Source organism: Primulina huaijiensis, chromosome 2 (genome assembly GCF_012295235.1).
Source record: "Primulina huaijiensis isolate GDHJ02 chromosome 2, ASM1229523v2, whole genome shotgun sequence".
Taxonomy (NCBI): Eukaryota; Viridiplantae; Streptophyta; class Magnoliopsida; order Lamiales; family Gesneriaceae; genus Primulina; species Primulina huaijiensis.
Window position 1 is genome coordinate 25,024,326 of NC_133307.1, and position 15,014 is coordinate 25,039,339.

General features: G+C 34.4%; 2 protein-coding genes and 2 long non-coding RNA genes across 10 annotated transcripts; 1 reads left to right on the top strand and 3 right to left on the bottom strand.

The window, feature by feature from the left end:
- Window positions 1-1,925: 1,925 nt before the first annotated feature.
- On the bottom strand, window positions 1,926-3,554 carry LOC140970898 (3-ketoacyl-CoA synthase 6-like). Its single transcript, XM_073432868.1, has one exon. The coding sequence runs from the start codon at window positions 3,315-3,317 to the stop codon at window positions 1,989-1,991; it is 1,329 nt and encodes a 442-aa protein (XP_073288969.1). The 5' UTR covers window positions 3,318-3,554; the 3' UTR covers window positions 1,926-1,988.
- A 2,999-nt stretch (window positions 3,555-6,553) lies between these two features.
- On the bottom strand, window positions 6,554-7,292 carry LOC140960552 (uncharacterized). The gene is made up of 2 exons (XR_012172185.1): window positions 6,646-7,292; window positions 6,554-6,614 (listed from the first exon to the last, which is right to left on the bottom strand). It is a non-coding gene; the product is annotated as an uncharacterized lncRNA (long non-coding RNA).
- Window positions 7,293-8,088: 796 nt separating this feature from the next.
- On the bottom strand, window positions 8,089-14,662 carry LOC140970899 (NADPH-dependent diflavin oxidoreductase 1). Of its 7 annotated transcripts, XM_073432869.1 has the most exons (13): window positions 14,440-14,660; window positions 13,456-13,687; window positions 13,292-13,369; window positions 13,107-13,211; window positions 12,625-12,716; window positions 11,792-11,976; window positions 11,519-11,613; window positions 10,669-10,743; window positions 10,453-10,563; window positions 10,038-10,163; window positions 9,728-9,847; window positions 8,967-9,183; window positions 8,089-8,869 (listed from the first exon to the last, which is right to left on the bottom strand). In XM_073432869.1, the coding sequence occupies exons 2-13, from the start codon at window positions 13,624-13,626 to the stop codon at window positions 8,340-8,342; spliced, it is 1,905 nt and encodes a 634-aa protein (XP_073288970.1). In that variant the 5' UTR covers window positions 13,627-13,687; window positions 14,440-14,660; the 3' UTR covers window positions 8,089-8,339. The 7 variants fall into 7 exon arrangements, with proteins under 7 accessions (XP_073288970.1, XP_073288972.1, XP_073288971.1 ...); XM_073432871.1 differs by having other exon boundaries at window positions 13,292-13,395; window positions 13,525-14,656; XM_073432870.1 differs by lacking the exon at window positions 13,107-13,211 and having other exon boundaries at window positions 13,456-14,662.
- Window positions 10,708-11,045, top strand: LOC140970901 (uncharacterized). Its single transcript, XR_012174209.1, has 2 exons — window positions 10,708-10,846; window positions 10,977-11,045. It is a non-coding gene; the product is annotated as an uncharacterized lncRNA (long non-coding RNA).
- Window positions 14,663-15,014: the final 352 nt, after the last annotated feature.

A 15,014-nucleotide genomic window follows, 5' to 3' on the forward strand; every position in this document is an offset into this window, starting at 1 on the left:
TAATACATATGGTAAGACGCAGGGTGTCCGCAGGAACCGCAAAACCCTACTTTTTCCATCATGAATTGTGGAAGCAACACAATTTCATATAATTAATGTGGCCCTTGAAAAGTTTTGGTGAATGTCTTCATCTCTCAAACTTATTTTCTCCATTTATTTTTTATTTTATTTTATTATTTTTTTGGGTACGAACCAAAGTTCATGGTCCAATTGCACCATCTCTTAAATTCTCCAATCTACTTACAGCTATATACACTATGATAAATATACAAATAATAATATATATGCTTACACTCACAGGTATTTGTATATATTTATATTATTCTATACTATTGATTAACTTTAAAACACTAGAGTAACTAGCATTGATGTGTTAGTCTGTTTTTTTTTTTATAAGTAGAAAATACCATTTTTATCAAATTACAAAACATTTTAATTTTTTTAATAAAAAATACCATCAAACTCATTTTAATAAATTTTTATTTTATCTATCTACTATATTTTAATAAAATAATTTTTTTTTTTATCTATATCTATATTTGAACTTTTAAATTAAATAATCATATCATTAACAATGTAAAATATTATTATAACAAACGTTTTAAAAATTTTAATATAATATTTCGAATTAAAAAAAAATAATTTTAACACAAAATTTTTTTAATGTATGCCGACATTTACGACATTTAAAATGTCATCTTGTGCTTGCATTTATTTTATCAAAATTTTTTTTTTTCAAAAAATTTAGAAATATGATATGACTTAAATTGATCACGAAAGTTTTTCAATGTATGCCGGCGTGTAAAATGTCATCTTGCCGACTGTAATTTATTTTATTATTTTTTTAAAAAAAATTAGAAACATGATATGACTAACTTGATCACGATAAACATAACTAAACAGCGTCTAAAAATCTGAAATTTTCTGTGGGTTGTTTTAAAAGATTTAGATTTAGAAGAAGTCTCTTGTGAGATGGTCTCACGAATTTTTATCTGTGAGACAAGTCAATCCTACCGATATTCATAATGAAAAATAATACTCTTAGCATAAAAATTAATATTTTTTCATAAATAACCCAAATAAGATATTCGACCAACGAAATTAATTCGTGAGACCGTTTGACAAAAATTTTTGCTTAGATTTATATCATAAATCCTTCACAACACCATCATAAATATCTCTTTGAGGTTTATTTCACTCCTCGATAAAAGAAAATTTAATTGTTTAGGCAAGATAATTAGTTAAAAACTGTCATTTTGTAAATTAATTAAGTACTGTTTCTCCGGACGAAATCTTCCGGTACACTTCATATTATAAATCGTACTATACTTTACTCAAACAAATTTCTTTTACACAAATATTAAAAATTAAACACATTAAATATTATTGATGAACAAAATACAATTAATCATTGATAAAACATTCGATTAATCTATTTATAAAAAAACAAATCGATGTCCCAAGCAAGGTAAATAATTGAAACAATATATTGATGATTTTTATTTAAAAATTGTATTTTGTTATTTATAAAGTTTGTTTGAGTAAAATATAAACACCATTTGAAATTAGGTAAAAATTCCGCCTAATCTATTACGCCCTATTCCCTAATCGCAGTAACTGAATTTACCCGATTGTACCACAATCGCTACATTATCATGCAATATATAATTTATTCATGATTTATAGGCATTGTCAAATTGGTGCGTAAATATTGATTGATGGATGGATCGATCAAATACATCTCAAATGTTTCCAAAAATAATAAATTAAACTATACATAAAATATGCCCCACACCTGTGGTTTTAATCGATGCAGATTTATAGGCAAACGAATAATTTTCAAAGAGCAAAAAATGGTAAAAAAAATAAAAAAAATAAAAATGGAACGAAATCTTCAGCTAAATTACTAGCAACAAAAACATGATTTTTTTTTTAAAAAAAACATATGAATTGTCGATCAAACACAAATCTCTAAATATAATTATTACTCAGATCTTGACGATTTCTGGAATGTGCACTGGATACCTATCAATGCAGTCGTCCCATGGCCCCTCCGCCGGAGTCTTAATGGTCCGGTTGCACTTCCACACAGCACTGTTGCACTTGAATCCGCTTCCGAAGGCAATCTGCCACACACTGTCACGTTTCTTCATCCTCCCCTTAGCTTCAATGTAACTAATTTCATAACACAGTGAAGAAGAAGACGTGTTTCCGAAGCGGTGGAGGGTCATTCTTGAAGCCTCCACGTGCTCCGCCGACAGCTGGAGGTTCTTCTGCAGCTCGTCGATCACAGCCCGGCCGCCGGCGTGTATGCAGAAGTGTTCAAATGCTTGTTTGAAGTCTGGGATGTAAGGCTTCCACATGGGGTTAAAGATTTTCCGTCCGATTAGTGTGAAGAGAAAGTGGAGTTGTTCTGAAGCTGGGAGAACCAGCGGACCAATGGTGGTGATGTTTGATTTCAGGGCTTCTCCGGCAATAACCATTAATTCTTTGGAGAGATTTATACCCACTTTCCCTTTTGGATCCTCTTGCTCGAACACGCATTTGTAGGCTTTATCGTCAGAACCTTTGTGGGTACGTACGACGTGGACTAGCTTGTACTTTGCACCCCGGCGTTTGTTGGAGAGAAGGATCGTGGCGGAGCCCATTCGGAAGAGGCAGTTGGGGAGGAGCATGGCTCTTTCAGAACCCTTGTAATAATTCGGAGTGATGATTTCTGTGCTTATTACTAACGCATATGAATTGGGATGAACTTGGAGCAAATCCCTAGCTAGGTCGATTGAAATCAAACCGGCGCTGCAGCCCATGCCGGAAAGATTGTAACTCTTAACGTTGCTTCTTAATTTGTACTTGTTCACGACCATGGCGGAAAGGGACGGTGTAGGAGAAAACAAGCTGCAGTTCACGATAAGTATATCGATATCTATCGGTTTAATACCTGTTTTCCCCATCAGATTATCAATGGCGGAAAAAATCACCATTTCCGCTTCTCCTCTTGCAGCTTCCATGGTTGGAGTCGGAGGGATGAAATGAATGGCAGGAGGCAAACACGTTTCTTCACCCAGACCTGATCTTTCAAGAATTCGCATTTGGAAATCAACACTTTTCGGGTTATCTTTCAGAATCAGCCTGGAATGCTCCATGAAAGTAGAGAAAGGAACTCTGAAATTTTCAGGAGGTTTGTAACAAGTGTAATCTACTAAATAAATCGATCTTGGCTTCGACATGAAGTATACAGGGGCTACGAAAATGATCAGGAAAAAAAAACACATAACTTGGATGAAATCGAATTGGAGTGAACTGAAAAGAGTAAGCATTTCTTGTGGGCCTGAGCGGAGGATTTCAATGGAGATCCCGAGAATGATTGGGATTAGCAAGAATGTAAGAATGTGGTTGACGAGGTATTGGTAGGCCAGTTTCACATATTTGAGCTTTACAGAGCTAGAGAAATTTGGCAGAACCTGCGGCTTGTTTTGAAAGGGGCGGTGGCGGCGGAACTAGAAGGTGGAAGAGGAGGAATTTAAAGAAGGAGGGAGCAATGAATGAAGGCAGGCAGGAAGATTTAACGAACAACTTTACGTCACACAACGTTCCCTTAGCTGGAGGATTATTCTAACATTTTATTTCTTATATATATATATATTTGAGAAGAACACCAATATATTCATTACAAGATGAGAAGTTTTTTGATACCTTACTGTTAAACCAATATTACGCCATTCAATAATTGACGCTGATTGAAGGGAACAGCTAGCTAGATGGTGTGTGCCATCTCATTTGCCGTCCTCATATGATTGATGGATAAGAATTCCGAGCCTTCAAGGAGATATATACCTAATTTCCAATAGTAATGTGCCATCCGGGGCCTAGCTCATCTTCTAATTGACTCACAACATTCACCGCCATGAGTGAATCCGAGAATAAGCATGCACTTGAAAGCCCACTTTCAAGACAAAAATCCAATCCCTAACGAATAGCTAGTAGTTCTACTTGTTTCCTTAACCCGGATGACGTAAAACACAAGCTTTTGCATCCACCAAATCTCCTGAATGGTATCGAATAAGTGCTCCAACGCTGCATAATTTCATATCCGAAGCAAGGCATCAAAGCAGCACTCACCCGACTAGTAAGTACCCCGGAAGATTTCCACGTTTCAGTTATGCAAACCCCGTATTTGCTTTCTTATTATTTCGGATCCAATGCATGCGTTCAAAGCCCACAATCACATTATCCACAATCAATCTACCAGAAATAAATTCATTCTGATAGGGATCAATAGCCTGAGCAAAACCAGGGCTTTCAAAGGGCGCATGCCAAACACTGCTTTGAAGTTAAAGAGCCCTTTAATTTAATGAAATTGTTCTGTCATCGAGAAGATGCTGACGAGTGAAAATATTTTGTATTACGGTCCCGTTGATTCAACCATTTAACTCTAGCTTTTTGTTTCCAATGAATTTCTTCTTGCTCTGAGAGTTTCTTGGTTTCACTTTCCAACCGTTGGATACTTAAATACCTGTCCCTTCCATTTTTTGGTAGCATCAATCTATTTAATTCCTTGCTCAGGGTTTTAATTTTTTTCTCAGCTGATTAAAACATTAACCTTCCCAATATTTGTTTTAATGACAAAAAAAATTTAAAACTTACATTTCTAAATATAAATTAAATTTTTGTTATTTATTTTATCGGGTCGTTTATCCCGATCTTAATTTCATTCCTTTTCGTGCTAATTCCTTGATTAATTATAACATAAAACTCTTGTTTACTAGGGAATATAGTTACATTGAATGTATAAAGAATATAACGATTATTTGAGTTGTGCTATGTTACAATTATGATGCTACAGAAAATTAAAAAAAAATGAAATAATTGCATTGTTATTGCTCCATAATGCTTTTATCGAATAAAATTTTAATTTAATCAATTCGTTAAAAAAATCAAAACTACAATCATGAAATTCCATTTTTTTCCCAATGCATGGAAAAAATTTCTTTAAAGTTAATCTGAAGACAGAGAGTCAGGGAAGTTCCTCCTATCTATAGGTAGGAGCGTAACGTCTAATTATGTTAAATCATCCAACAAGTATACAACTAACTCGCGAATTAATGTGACATATTGCCGACATTTACATTATGATGCATTAATTCATAGTGTTCTCCATATGCCATACATACACAAGTATCATATATTAATAAATTCTTATAAATTTCATTTTTTTTTCAGTTCCAAATTCATGTATTACAAAAAAAATGAAAGAAATTAAACTTAGATATATATATATCAACTTTAATTTATTTTTCGATCATCGGGTAAAACTATTTGTTGATCAAACGGAGTAATCGGAAATATGATAAAATATTATGATCATATATCGAGTAACAAAATAAAATAGATTGCCAAAGCCTAAATGAGCAAACGTTAAAACTTTCTCATCAACGTTGATAATTTTAATGGTTGAAATTAAAGGCACGAAAATAGTCCACCCTTTATGTATTATATATTTGTTTCCAGTTAAACTTTTTAAAGATTTAAATATATTTTTAAAAAGTATATATAATTCGAAATAATTGTCTTTTATTTTACTGCAAATAACCGACAATATACTAGGAATGTATGAAGGATGACGTCTTTATACTAGCACTAAATTAAGAATATACCAAAGCATATTTTTAAACTTCAATTTTTTGTATTTCATTACGTATATTTTTCGTTTCCCTTGGTTCTTGTTGAGGAGTAAATATTATCGGGTCAAGTTGGTCAAAATGGATTCAAATAAACCATACAAATTGGATCTGAATGCTCTGAGGCTTTAGTGGATATATTTTCAATGTAACGAAGGGAATATTGCTCATGTTATATTGTTACAACATAACAAATTGTATTCAATTCGTCACAAGTTAATTGGTCTTAGTATGTTATGTGGGGATTGTATTTTGTAAGCCAACATATTCATATCATGAAATCAATTATATTTCTCCACAATTTCCCTTTCTTCTTATTGTTATGCCGATTGGAGAAGTGATCCCGGTGATCGGCGCTCGACTTCAGGATTTTCTTGGTTTTTTGGAGCTCTAAGAAACAATTTGTTTTCACATTCTAACAAAGAGGCAGAATATAGGAGCTCAACAAATGCTTCTTGTGATTTGCTGTGAATTCAATCTCTAGTTTCATCTTAAACATCATGCTACTGATCTAGTTTTACGATGTGACAACACGAGGACAATTGCTCTTAGCGCCAACCCAATTTTACACTCAAGGATCAAACATCTTGAGCTCGATCTGTGAAAAGTGTTGTTCAAATTAGTCAGTGTGCAGTACATTCCATCCTATGATCGAACTGCAGATGTTCTCACCAAGTCATCGTTTGCATACTGTTTCAATCAACTTCGAAACAATCTCAGTGTGGTTTCAAAACCCCCATTGATCTTGATGGGGCATGTTATGGAGTAAATATTATCAGGTGAAGTTGGTCAAAATGGATTCAAATAAACCATACAAATTGGATCCGAATGCCTTGAGGATTTAATGGATAAATTTTCAATCTAACAAAGAAACATTACAAGCCTATATATTCATATTATGAAATTGATTATCTTTCCCCACAATTTACGGTGTTTCTGTTTTTATAACTATTCTCAATTGTTCAACTTTTCTAGTTATGGCAAAGTACTATGCAATTATCACCACGTCTATTTTTAACTTCGAATCTCTATTTTCCTTTTCGTGGCGGAGTTATCAATTCTCTTCTTTCGAATTCATACCTGTTTAACATAAGCATGAAAACGTCCTAAAAAAGTACTAGTAATGAAGTGAAAAAAACGGAAACAGAAAAGAAAGAACTTTAATTTGTCCAGAAATCATATTTAGTTTGAATGTTCTCCGTTTGAAGCTATGGTCCAAGCCATTCCTTGCAGAAAGACACTTGATTATTAAAGACTTTGAACATTGTTTTGTGCAGTGTTTACCGACTCGTTTCAGTTCCAACCAACTTCCTAATTCTTTTCAACAGTATATTATTTCCAACCATCTTGAAGTTATTTCAAAGTGATTCGAATTCTCTCAAACGGACACGAAACTAGTCCGAACATCGCACTGACAATAATTAATAACACAAGCAATTCAAGAAATAGCAAAAAAAACTTAAACCACCATCTCCCACAAAACTTGAATGATGATGCAAGAGGCAAACCCAAAAATTTCTAAAAGACGCATGAAAATTTAAAAGTCTCTTCGTCCAGTTAAGAGGGTCTGCCTGGATCATACCAAAAAGGGGAACAATAACTCAGAAATCTTACTAAGATAAGTTCCCTCCACTCTGCTGCCACAAATTAATGATATCAGTAGCATGATTGAGCAGAACAACCATCTGTTTCTGGGAAATCCAAGGCTTACTCTCCAGCAAAACTTTAAGCTCTTCCCACGCATCTTTCCTCGGCCAAAAATAATATGGGCTCAAAGGAACATAACCTCCCGCAATCACTTGATCTAAAGCTATCCCTATGTTCTTTTCCATCCAAACGAATTTCAAAACCAGCCTCGGTCTCTCCATTGGCATCACCACAACTCCCAGTTTCTTCTTTACTTTTTTATTATTGTCAAGATCATGATTCTGGTTATCCAAGATCGATGATTCACGAGTGGTAGAAGGAGATGAAGCACGGATTTTGAAGGGTTCGAGTTTGATTTTGCTGGGTTGGGGTTGATGATAAGAAAAAGGTGGAGTCTTCAAGGTAAAAAATATTGGATCTTTGAGGAGTTTTGATTTGAGAAAAAGGTCTGAGTGGATTCTCGTTGTGGGTTGAGAGCACACCGGTGTGAGCATCTTGTCCTTCGCTAACAGAATTATACGAGGGAGAAGAATTCTGAGAAGAAAATGGCTTGGGGCCTGCGCTTGTTCAACTGCGCTCGTACTCTTTAATAAATAATAATTTTCATTTTTTAACTTTTACAAAAATACAGTTTTATTTTTTTCCTTCATAATTTATACATAGATAATTATTGTTTCCCAAATTTTCTTCATCGTACTATATTTTAAGACCTACTGTATTTTCCTTCCACACACACACACACACACACACACACGATGTTTCATATATTTGATTGTGATAAATCGATCACGAATGCATTATATATACATCTTTTTCCTTCAATATTTCAAATACCGAAAAATAATAATGCACATATAAATGTAATTCCAAAATATCAATGTTACATAGAATATCGCAAGAATCAATTTCTCAGACCAATAATGTTCCTACTAATCTCTTTTCCAACCATTTTCTTGTATTTAAATGAGAGAATCAACTCTATTAAAAAAAATAAGAAGAGAAAATCAAATATTTTCAAGACCAGGCTTCGACATAATACTTGCCCGCCTTCTCCAGTGCTCGAATCCATCTCGAAGCAACCTCTTTCGAAACCCCACTTTCAGCAGAAACTATATCTTCAAAGGCTGATAATACATCTGAAGGCATCTTATTTGACGATCCAGCAATGTACACAGAAGCACCTTGACTAAGCAAACTCCATATCTTAGTGCTTTGCTCCTTAATTTTGTGTTGCACATACACTTTCTGTGGCTGGTCCCTTGAAAACGCAGCATAGAATCCTCCACCCTTGTCTTCGGATAGTACCCCTCCGTTCTGTGAATGTTTCATCCAAAAATCTTGATAGAGAAAGTCATTGTCTTTGTTTCTGCATCCGAAGCAAAAAATCATCGGAGCAGTTGGGTCAGATTCGTTTTGAAGTGCTCTTTCTTCCACAAATCCACGAAAAGGTGCACATCCCGTTCCAGGACCAATGAGGATAAGAGGAAGGGATGGCGGTGGAGGAGGAAGCGAACCTTTCTTAAACCACACTGCTACTAGTACATCTGATGAAGATTAAATACAATTTGTGAAAGTATATAACAGGAAACTGAGATTTTCTTGGTATAATAGATAGAAGTCAGAATATGATAATGGACTCACTCTGCTGAGGATCAATACTGGCTAGCCATGACGAGCAAAGACCTGAACGCTTCCTCTTGTATGGGGTCTTCCACATCACCACACTTACAGTTAAGTGCACTTGATTTTGATGAGCTGAATGACAAGAAGAGATGGAGAAGGCCCTTGTTTTTAATGGAGGAACCAACTGTACCAACCATTCGAAGGGCATTTGCACAGAAGGGAAATCCTCCAATACCTACATTACATTACAGCTCCGGTGAAAAATGAGTAAGAATGCTGAGTAGAAAAGAGTTAATAAATTTTCCCCGTCCTTCTAACATAAATATGAAGCACTTGAACCTATCAAAGAGCACGTTATCTGAAAACATAAAAAAGACTACCTATTATATCTCTGATATGAAGCAATATTTAAAGACGATTCTCTTATTTTTCCGTTGTTCATCAATAGAAAGAAATCACAATTTATGCGTACAAAACAAAATCACAATTTATGCGTACAAAACAAAATTATTTCCTTGATGCAAATGGTTTAGTGGTATATTTTCCGAAATATAACAGGTCAGAAATAAAAGTTGCAAACCAAGGACACTACCATTTTCCCGGGACAAGATGAAACATCAAAGGAGAATATCAGACAAATGTCTTGCATTTTCCAGGGTTGATCGCATAGTGCATTTTATACGTAAAAAGACGTTGAAAAAGGTTTACATAAGAAATAGGAAAATCTAAAGGATAAATGAATGCAAAATATTACTTGTAGAAAATTAACATCTTGTCACCTCTAAAACTGTCCTTCGCTCCTTCTGGTTGTATTGGTACAGATCATCTCTTCCTTCTGGCGAGGCAAAATATTGAAGCCTTTCCTTCTCATGTTCAGCACTGGCAAAAAAACTCATGACCTAAAGAAGCCCATAGATTAGAAACAGTACAAATGAATGTGTTATGGAGAACATCAGAAACAATTGTCTTGATAATAAAGCAGATGTGCAAGATTAAGATACTGCGACACAGGATACACCAATCAATCATGTCTTCGATTCAGAATAAATTGACAAAGCAAAAGATACAAATCAATTGGTACAAGCTTACCTCAAAGAAGTAACGTCTAGGAGAAGCTGAGGCCACATCCATATTTAGCTCAACAAAAGTTTTTAGTTTCACAGGGAACAGGGAGGTATTTATCCCAGCTTTATTCCCTTTATCTCGCGGCTGAATCTAAAGACAGGTATTGTAATGAAAATAAAATTGGAGAACTAGTTAAACAAACCAAATCCACTTAGATAAAGCACCAAGCAGCAATTTATCATGGTAACCAATGCAAGAATCCAGTGGTCCGCGTGTAACATGTATGGACAACTGATGATTAAACAAGACATAGAAAAAAGTATAAAAGGAACGATCAAGAGGGGATAGTATTACATTTGTGATATTGGCACACTGAAAACACTGAAAAAATCTTCAAGAAAAAGCACCGGTAAAGAAATTCAAATGGAGAACTACATACAGTTATGTAAGACTCAGGGTTCAAATTACAACGCTGTATGAAAGCATCTACCGCGGCAGAACTTTGACCTGGAAGAATCTCAAGAACATCGCCCACTTCATATTCTATTAACTGCAGACATGAACACAACACATTAATAGAAAAGAACATATGTATGGTTTTAACCATAAAAGAAAATGGACAACTGCCTATTTGAGAATGTTTAGCATGACTTACAGATGAAACAGCATCGAACTCAAAGTGGCGCACATCCTTCCCATTGCCCTCTCTACTTAATCGAAGATTCTTGGTCTATAATTACAAACAAACTTGATCACTAGGGTGCAAATTCGATATACATGATAACTGTTCATATTTATCATATTTTCAAACAAATCAATACTCATGTTTACCAGTAGGAGCATGTGCAACCTATGGATACTTATATACCTTGCACATGAGTTTCAAATAGACAGATTAACTGAAAAAAAAACAAATCAACTCATCCCTCTGGTACCCAAGCATTTCTTAAGAAAATTAACTAGCTGGGAAAAACTCAGTGCACATGAAACAAAATGCAAGTCCAAGGTTTCCAGATCAACCTGTAGCTAAAACACACTTCCATCAGCCCCTCAACCAACCAACAACAAAAAGCATTTGAATGTTGTCAGCAAGAACAAACAGACAAGAGTTGTTTGATCACGTGCTTTGTCATTATATTGTAATCAATCAAATTCATGAACCAAAAAGAAGTTGCTTTTGGAAGCACGTGTGGCCTCATAAAAACTTTGGTATCTATTTATATATCATTACAAATTTACAATCAGTGTTCTTGTCAGTAGGTTGTGGGTAAATTATAATCAAAACAGGCTTCCTGTGGATCGGGAACCTTTTCTATTTCTGTCAGAAAAACACACTTTCAAATATTCTCAAGTCAAGGATTTATCCCTAGGAAGAAAGATATGCTATACTGCTGAAATTTGACGGAATAGTTTTGAAAAACTCAAAACACTTGTAGATGAAGAAAGCACAACTGACAGGTAAACAGAATATTACGACAACTATTTTACTGCTAAAGACATAATACCATTTTCAGGAAGCACTCAGGCCTGTTCTTCCCAGAAGGTACTGCAGGAGTCATTGAACGGGTCCTCTCAACCTGCATCTCAAGATACTTCAAACCTGTACAAATTTTTCACTTCAATACGATCTTATAGTGGCAGAAACGTAGACATATTTTTAATAAAATAAAAACTTCGGATATCATCAATGCATTATTACATCGAGGAATAATGAAACAACGAAATATGGAAGACTTGTTGGACTTTCATGTTCACCAAATATCTAAGAAACAAGTAACCTGTGGCATTTGAAACTGGTGGTACCCCTTCATTGGTGTCATGATATATAATTTGTGCTCTAGGTCGATCAATTAAAGCAGCATCTGGATTGACAAAAACTGGACCATTTGGAAGTAATTTGGGATTCATTTGATATAATATATTCCACAAGGAGGACATCCAGGGATCCAAAGCCCCTTCATACCTATGAATGAAATGTCAATCATAAACCTTTTATGAGAATGAATAATTTAAAATATTCACATTAATTTGAGTAAATGAAAATTAAAAAGTAGAATATCTTAAAATATGCAGGAAACAACATAAAGTGCACAAATCATCTGAGAGCCATTGTCACAGGAATAGCCAGATGAACAATTAGCATCATACTACAAGCATTTTGGCAAGTGAAAATTAGTACCAAATGACACAGCCATTAAAATACACCATCAAGACTAAAATTTCGTGTTCTACACATACATGGACTACACAAAACTAGAAGGTTGTTCGAGCACACTAAACTTGACTTCATCTCTAAGAGGAAAATAATTAGGTAGGAGGAGTGGAATTTCTAATGTTAGATGCACACTCTATAATTGCTCTGATATCCATAAAATGTTTATAATGCAACGAAAATGTCCTATTGCAAACTGACACATTTCCCCCTTCCTTTCCCTGTAAATTGATTACACGCTAACACCATTTGGACGTCGAATTTGCATCTCACTGGAATCCAAACAACATGAAAGATCATTTCTCATGTTTTATTGAATTAAACGGGGAAAGACAGTAAATTTCATATTGTAAATTTCATAAAATCATGTGAATAAAATATAATAATGACATATTGTACCCTGAAGGATGCTGATCATCTCCCAGACCTCTTTCAATAATTGCCAATGCACCAAGATCTAACAGTCGTTTATCGAGCTTCTTCGCTACAAACTACGACCAGAAAATCCATTTATGTCATGGAATTAATAAGCAAGGAACAATCTGTTAAACCATTTATGATGGAACATTCCATTATGTGAATTTAAAACCAAACATATGATACCTATCCAATAACAATACACCCTGGTAATCTGAAAAAAGGAGAAGCAAAAATTTCCTCTATCCATGGCAATTGAAAAAAAAATAAGATCAGGCCAATTATATCAAGAAGATCACTTTTTTTTTCATCATTATATTTAGAATGTTCAACAAAAAAATGCATGTTTACAGTGCGGAAGAAGGAATACCTTCCTTTAGAAATAAGTTCATGAATTGTAATAAGGTGTTGATCTAGAAATAAGTTCATAAGATGATTTAATAAAGTAAAAATAAACACTTTACATTATATTTTTGGTAACTTGAATCACCCAATCCAAAAACGGCATAACAAACTCCATTAAGCCACCCATGCGACAAATTTTTTTGCAGCAAAAACCTCCAAAACCCCTGCCAAATAATCTTAATTATGACGGATTAAAGCTAAGCACAAAAACAAAGAATTTATTATCATTAAACATAAATAAAACCTTCATAGAATCAGGGGAATCTCCTTGTCCTGTGGTTGACACCACAAAAATCACTGTCTCTTTTTTTGGTAAGTCACTCTGGCCAAGTAACCAATATAATCAGCCTACAAAACATTTAAAAAAACTGAAAGTTGGATGTTCTGAAATAACGAGTAGAAGTATACCGGATGAAACTCATCCATAGAGAGGACAGAGACAGAAGGGCAACCGCGGCGCTCTGCCTCACGACCAACCTGCTCAGCAGCATCTATGGCATTTCCTGTTTCTGAAGCATACAATATCAGCAGATGCCTATTTAATTTCTCGTCCATTGCGCCAATCTGTTTTTGTGTCATCAGATCTTTTAGGCACAGGAGCTGATCGTTGTAACATTACTAAAACAACTAGCCAAAATACCTGCTTCTCGTAATCATCAATGATCCAAATAAAAACAAAGTAAGAAATTCAACACGTACATCATTGAGTAAATCGCAGATAAAGGTCAGTAAGGTACAGCAAAACTGCTGAATACACCCATAAAGAAAAGTAAACAATAAGACAAGACATTCGACATATCAATACTTTCTGACTGAAGAACTCTTTTCCATTTCTAAATGTCAATTCTTAGGCACCCAATTGTGCAGCCCATATTAACCTAAGAATCAAAAAAGTTTCCCATAACTTTATTCTAACAACCAGATTTGGTAACCAATTCAAAATGGTGATATTAACTAGATTAACATTACATACAAAATCAGTTTTTTTTTTTAAACATTTAATTGGCACTGAACTAAATGAAATCATAAGAAACTGAAGGATTCCCTTTCCCTCGCAGATTCCTAGCATTTTGCAAAAATATGAAATGGAAAAAACATAGACAAGCCCACGAAATGAGTTTGATCATACCTATAAAACTTCAAAGACTCTTATTCCACATCGGAAATAAAAAGTTAATACAATACATGAACTTCTTATTTGATGGATTCAAAACCATCATAAACTGTAATGCTTCTTTAACTAAACAACCAAAGCCTATAGCCACAAAAAATCCTAAAGAATCGGAATAAAAAGCCATTATTCAACAAGAAACAAGTTTACCACGACTTTGGAAAGGGGAATTCCAACAAACACATAGCGATCCAAAATTAAATTGCAAAATGCCCATTTACCAATAAATGAAAGTGCCCAGAAAGAATCAGGAGAATGATTTAGCAAAAAATCCGTTGCCATATAAAGTTCAATTCTTTACACTGGATTATAGCAAACTGTGAGCCAACTCAAAGAGCGGGAGCAGGCATCCTAGAAATACGCAAAATATCGCAAGCAGTTTTGAGATGGTTCGCTTGGCTGAATAATATATCAATTTTATAATTCTCTTTTCAAAAGAATTATTTATGTTATTTTTTAACAGTTCTTAATAATTTCATCATTCATCGATCTACATTACTATGTGATAAAAAAAAATAATGAAATAAAATTTCGCCATTTTTTCAAAATATTGAATATAATTAAAAAAAAAGACAAAAACTTGTGTGAGATGGTCTCACCGGGTCGTATTTTATGAGACGGATCTCTTAATTGGGTCATTCATGAAAAATTATTGTCTTTTAGACTAAAAGTATTACTTTTTACTGTGAATATCGGTAGGATTGACCCGTCTCACAGATAAAGATTCGTGAGACCGTCTCAAAAGACAAAAATTTATGTGAGATGATCTCACGGTCGTATTTTGTGAGACAGATCT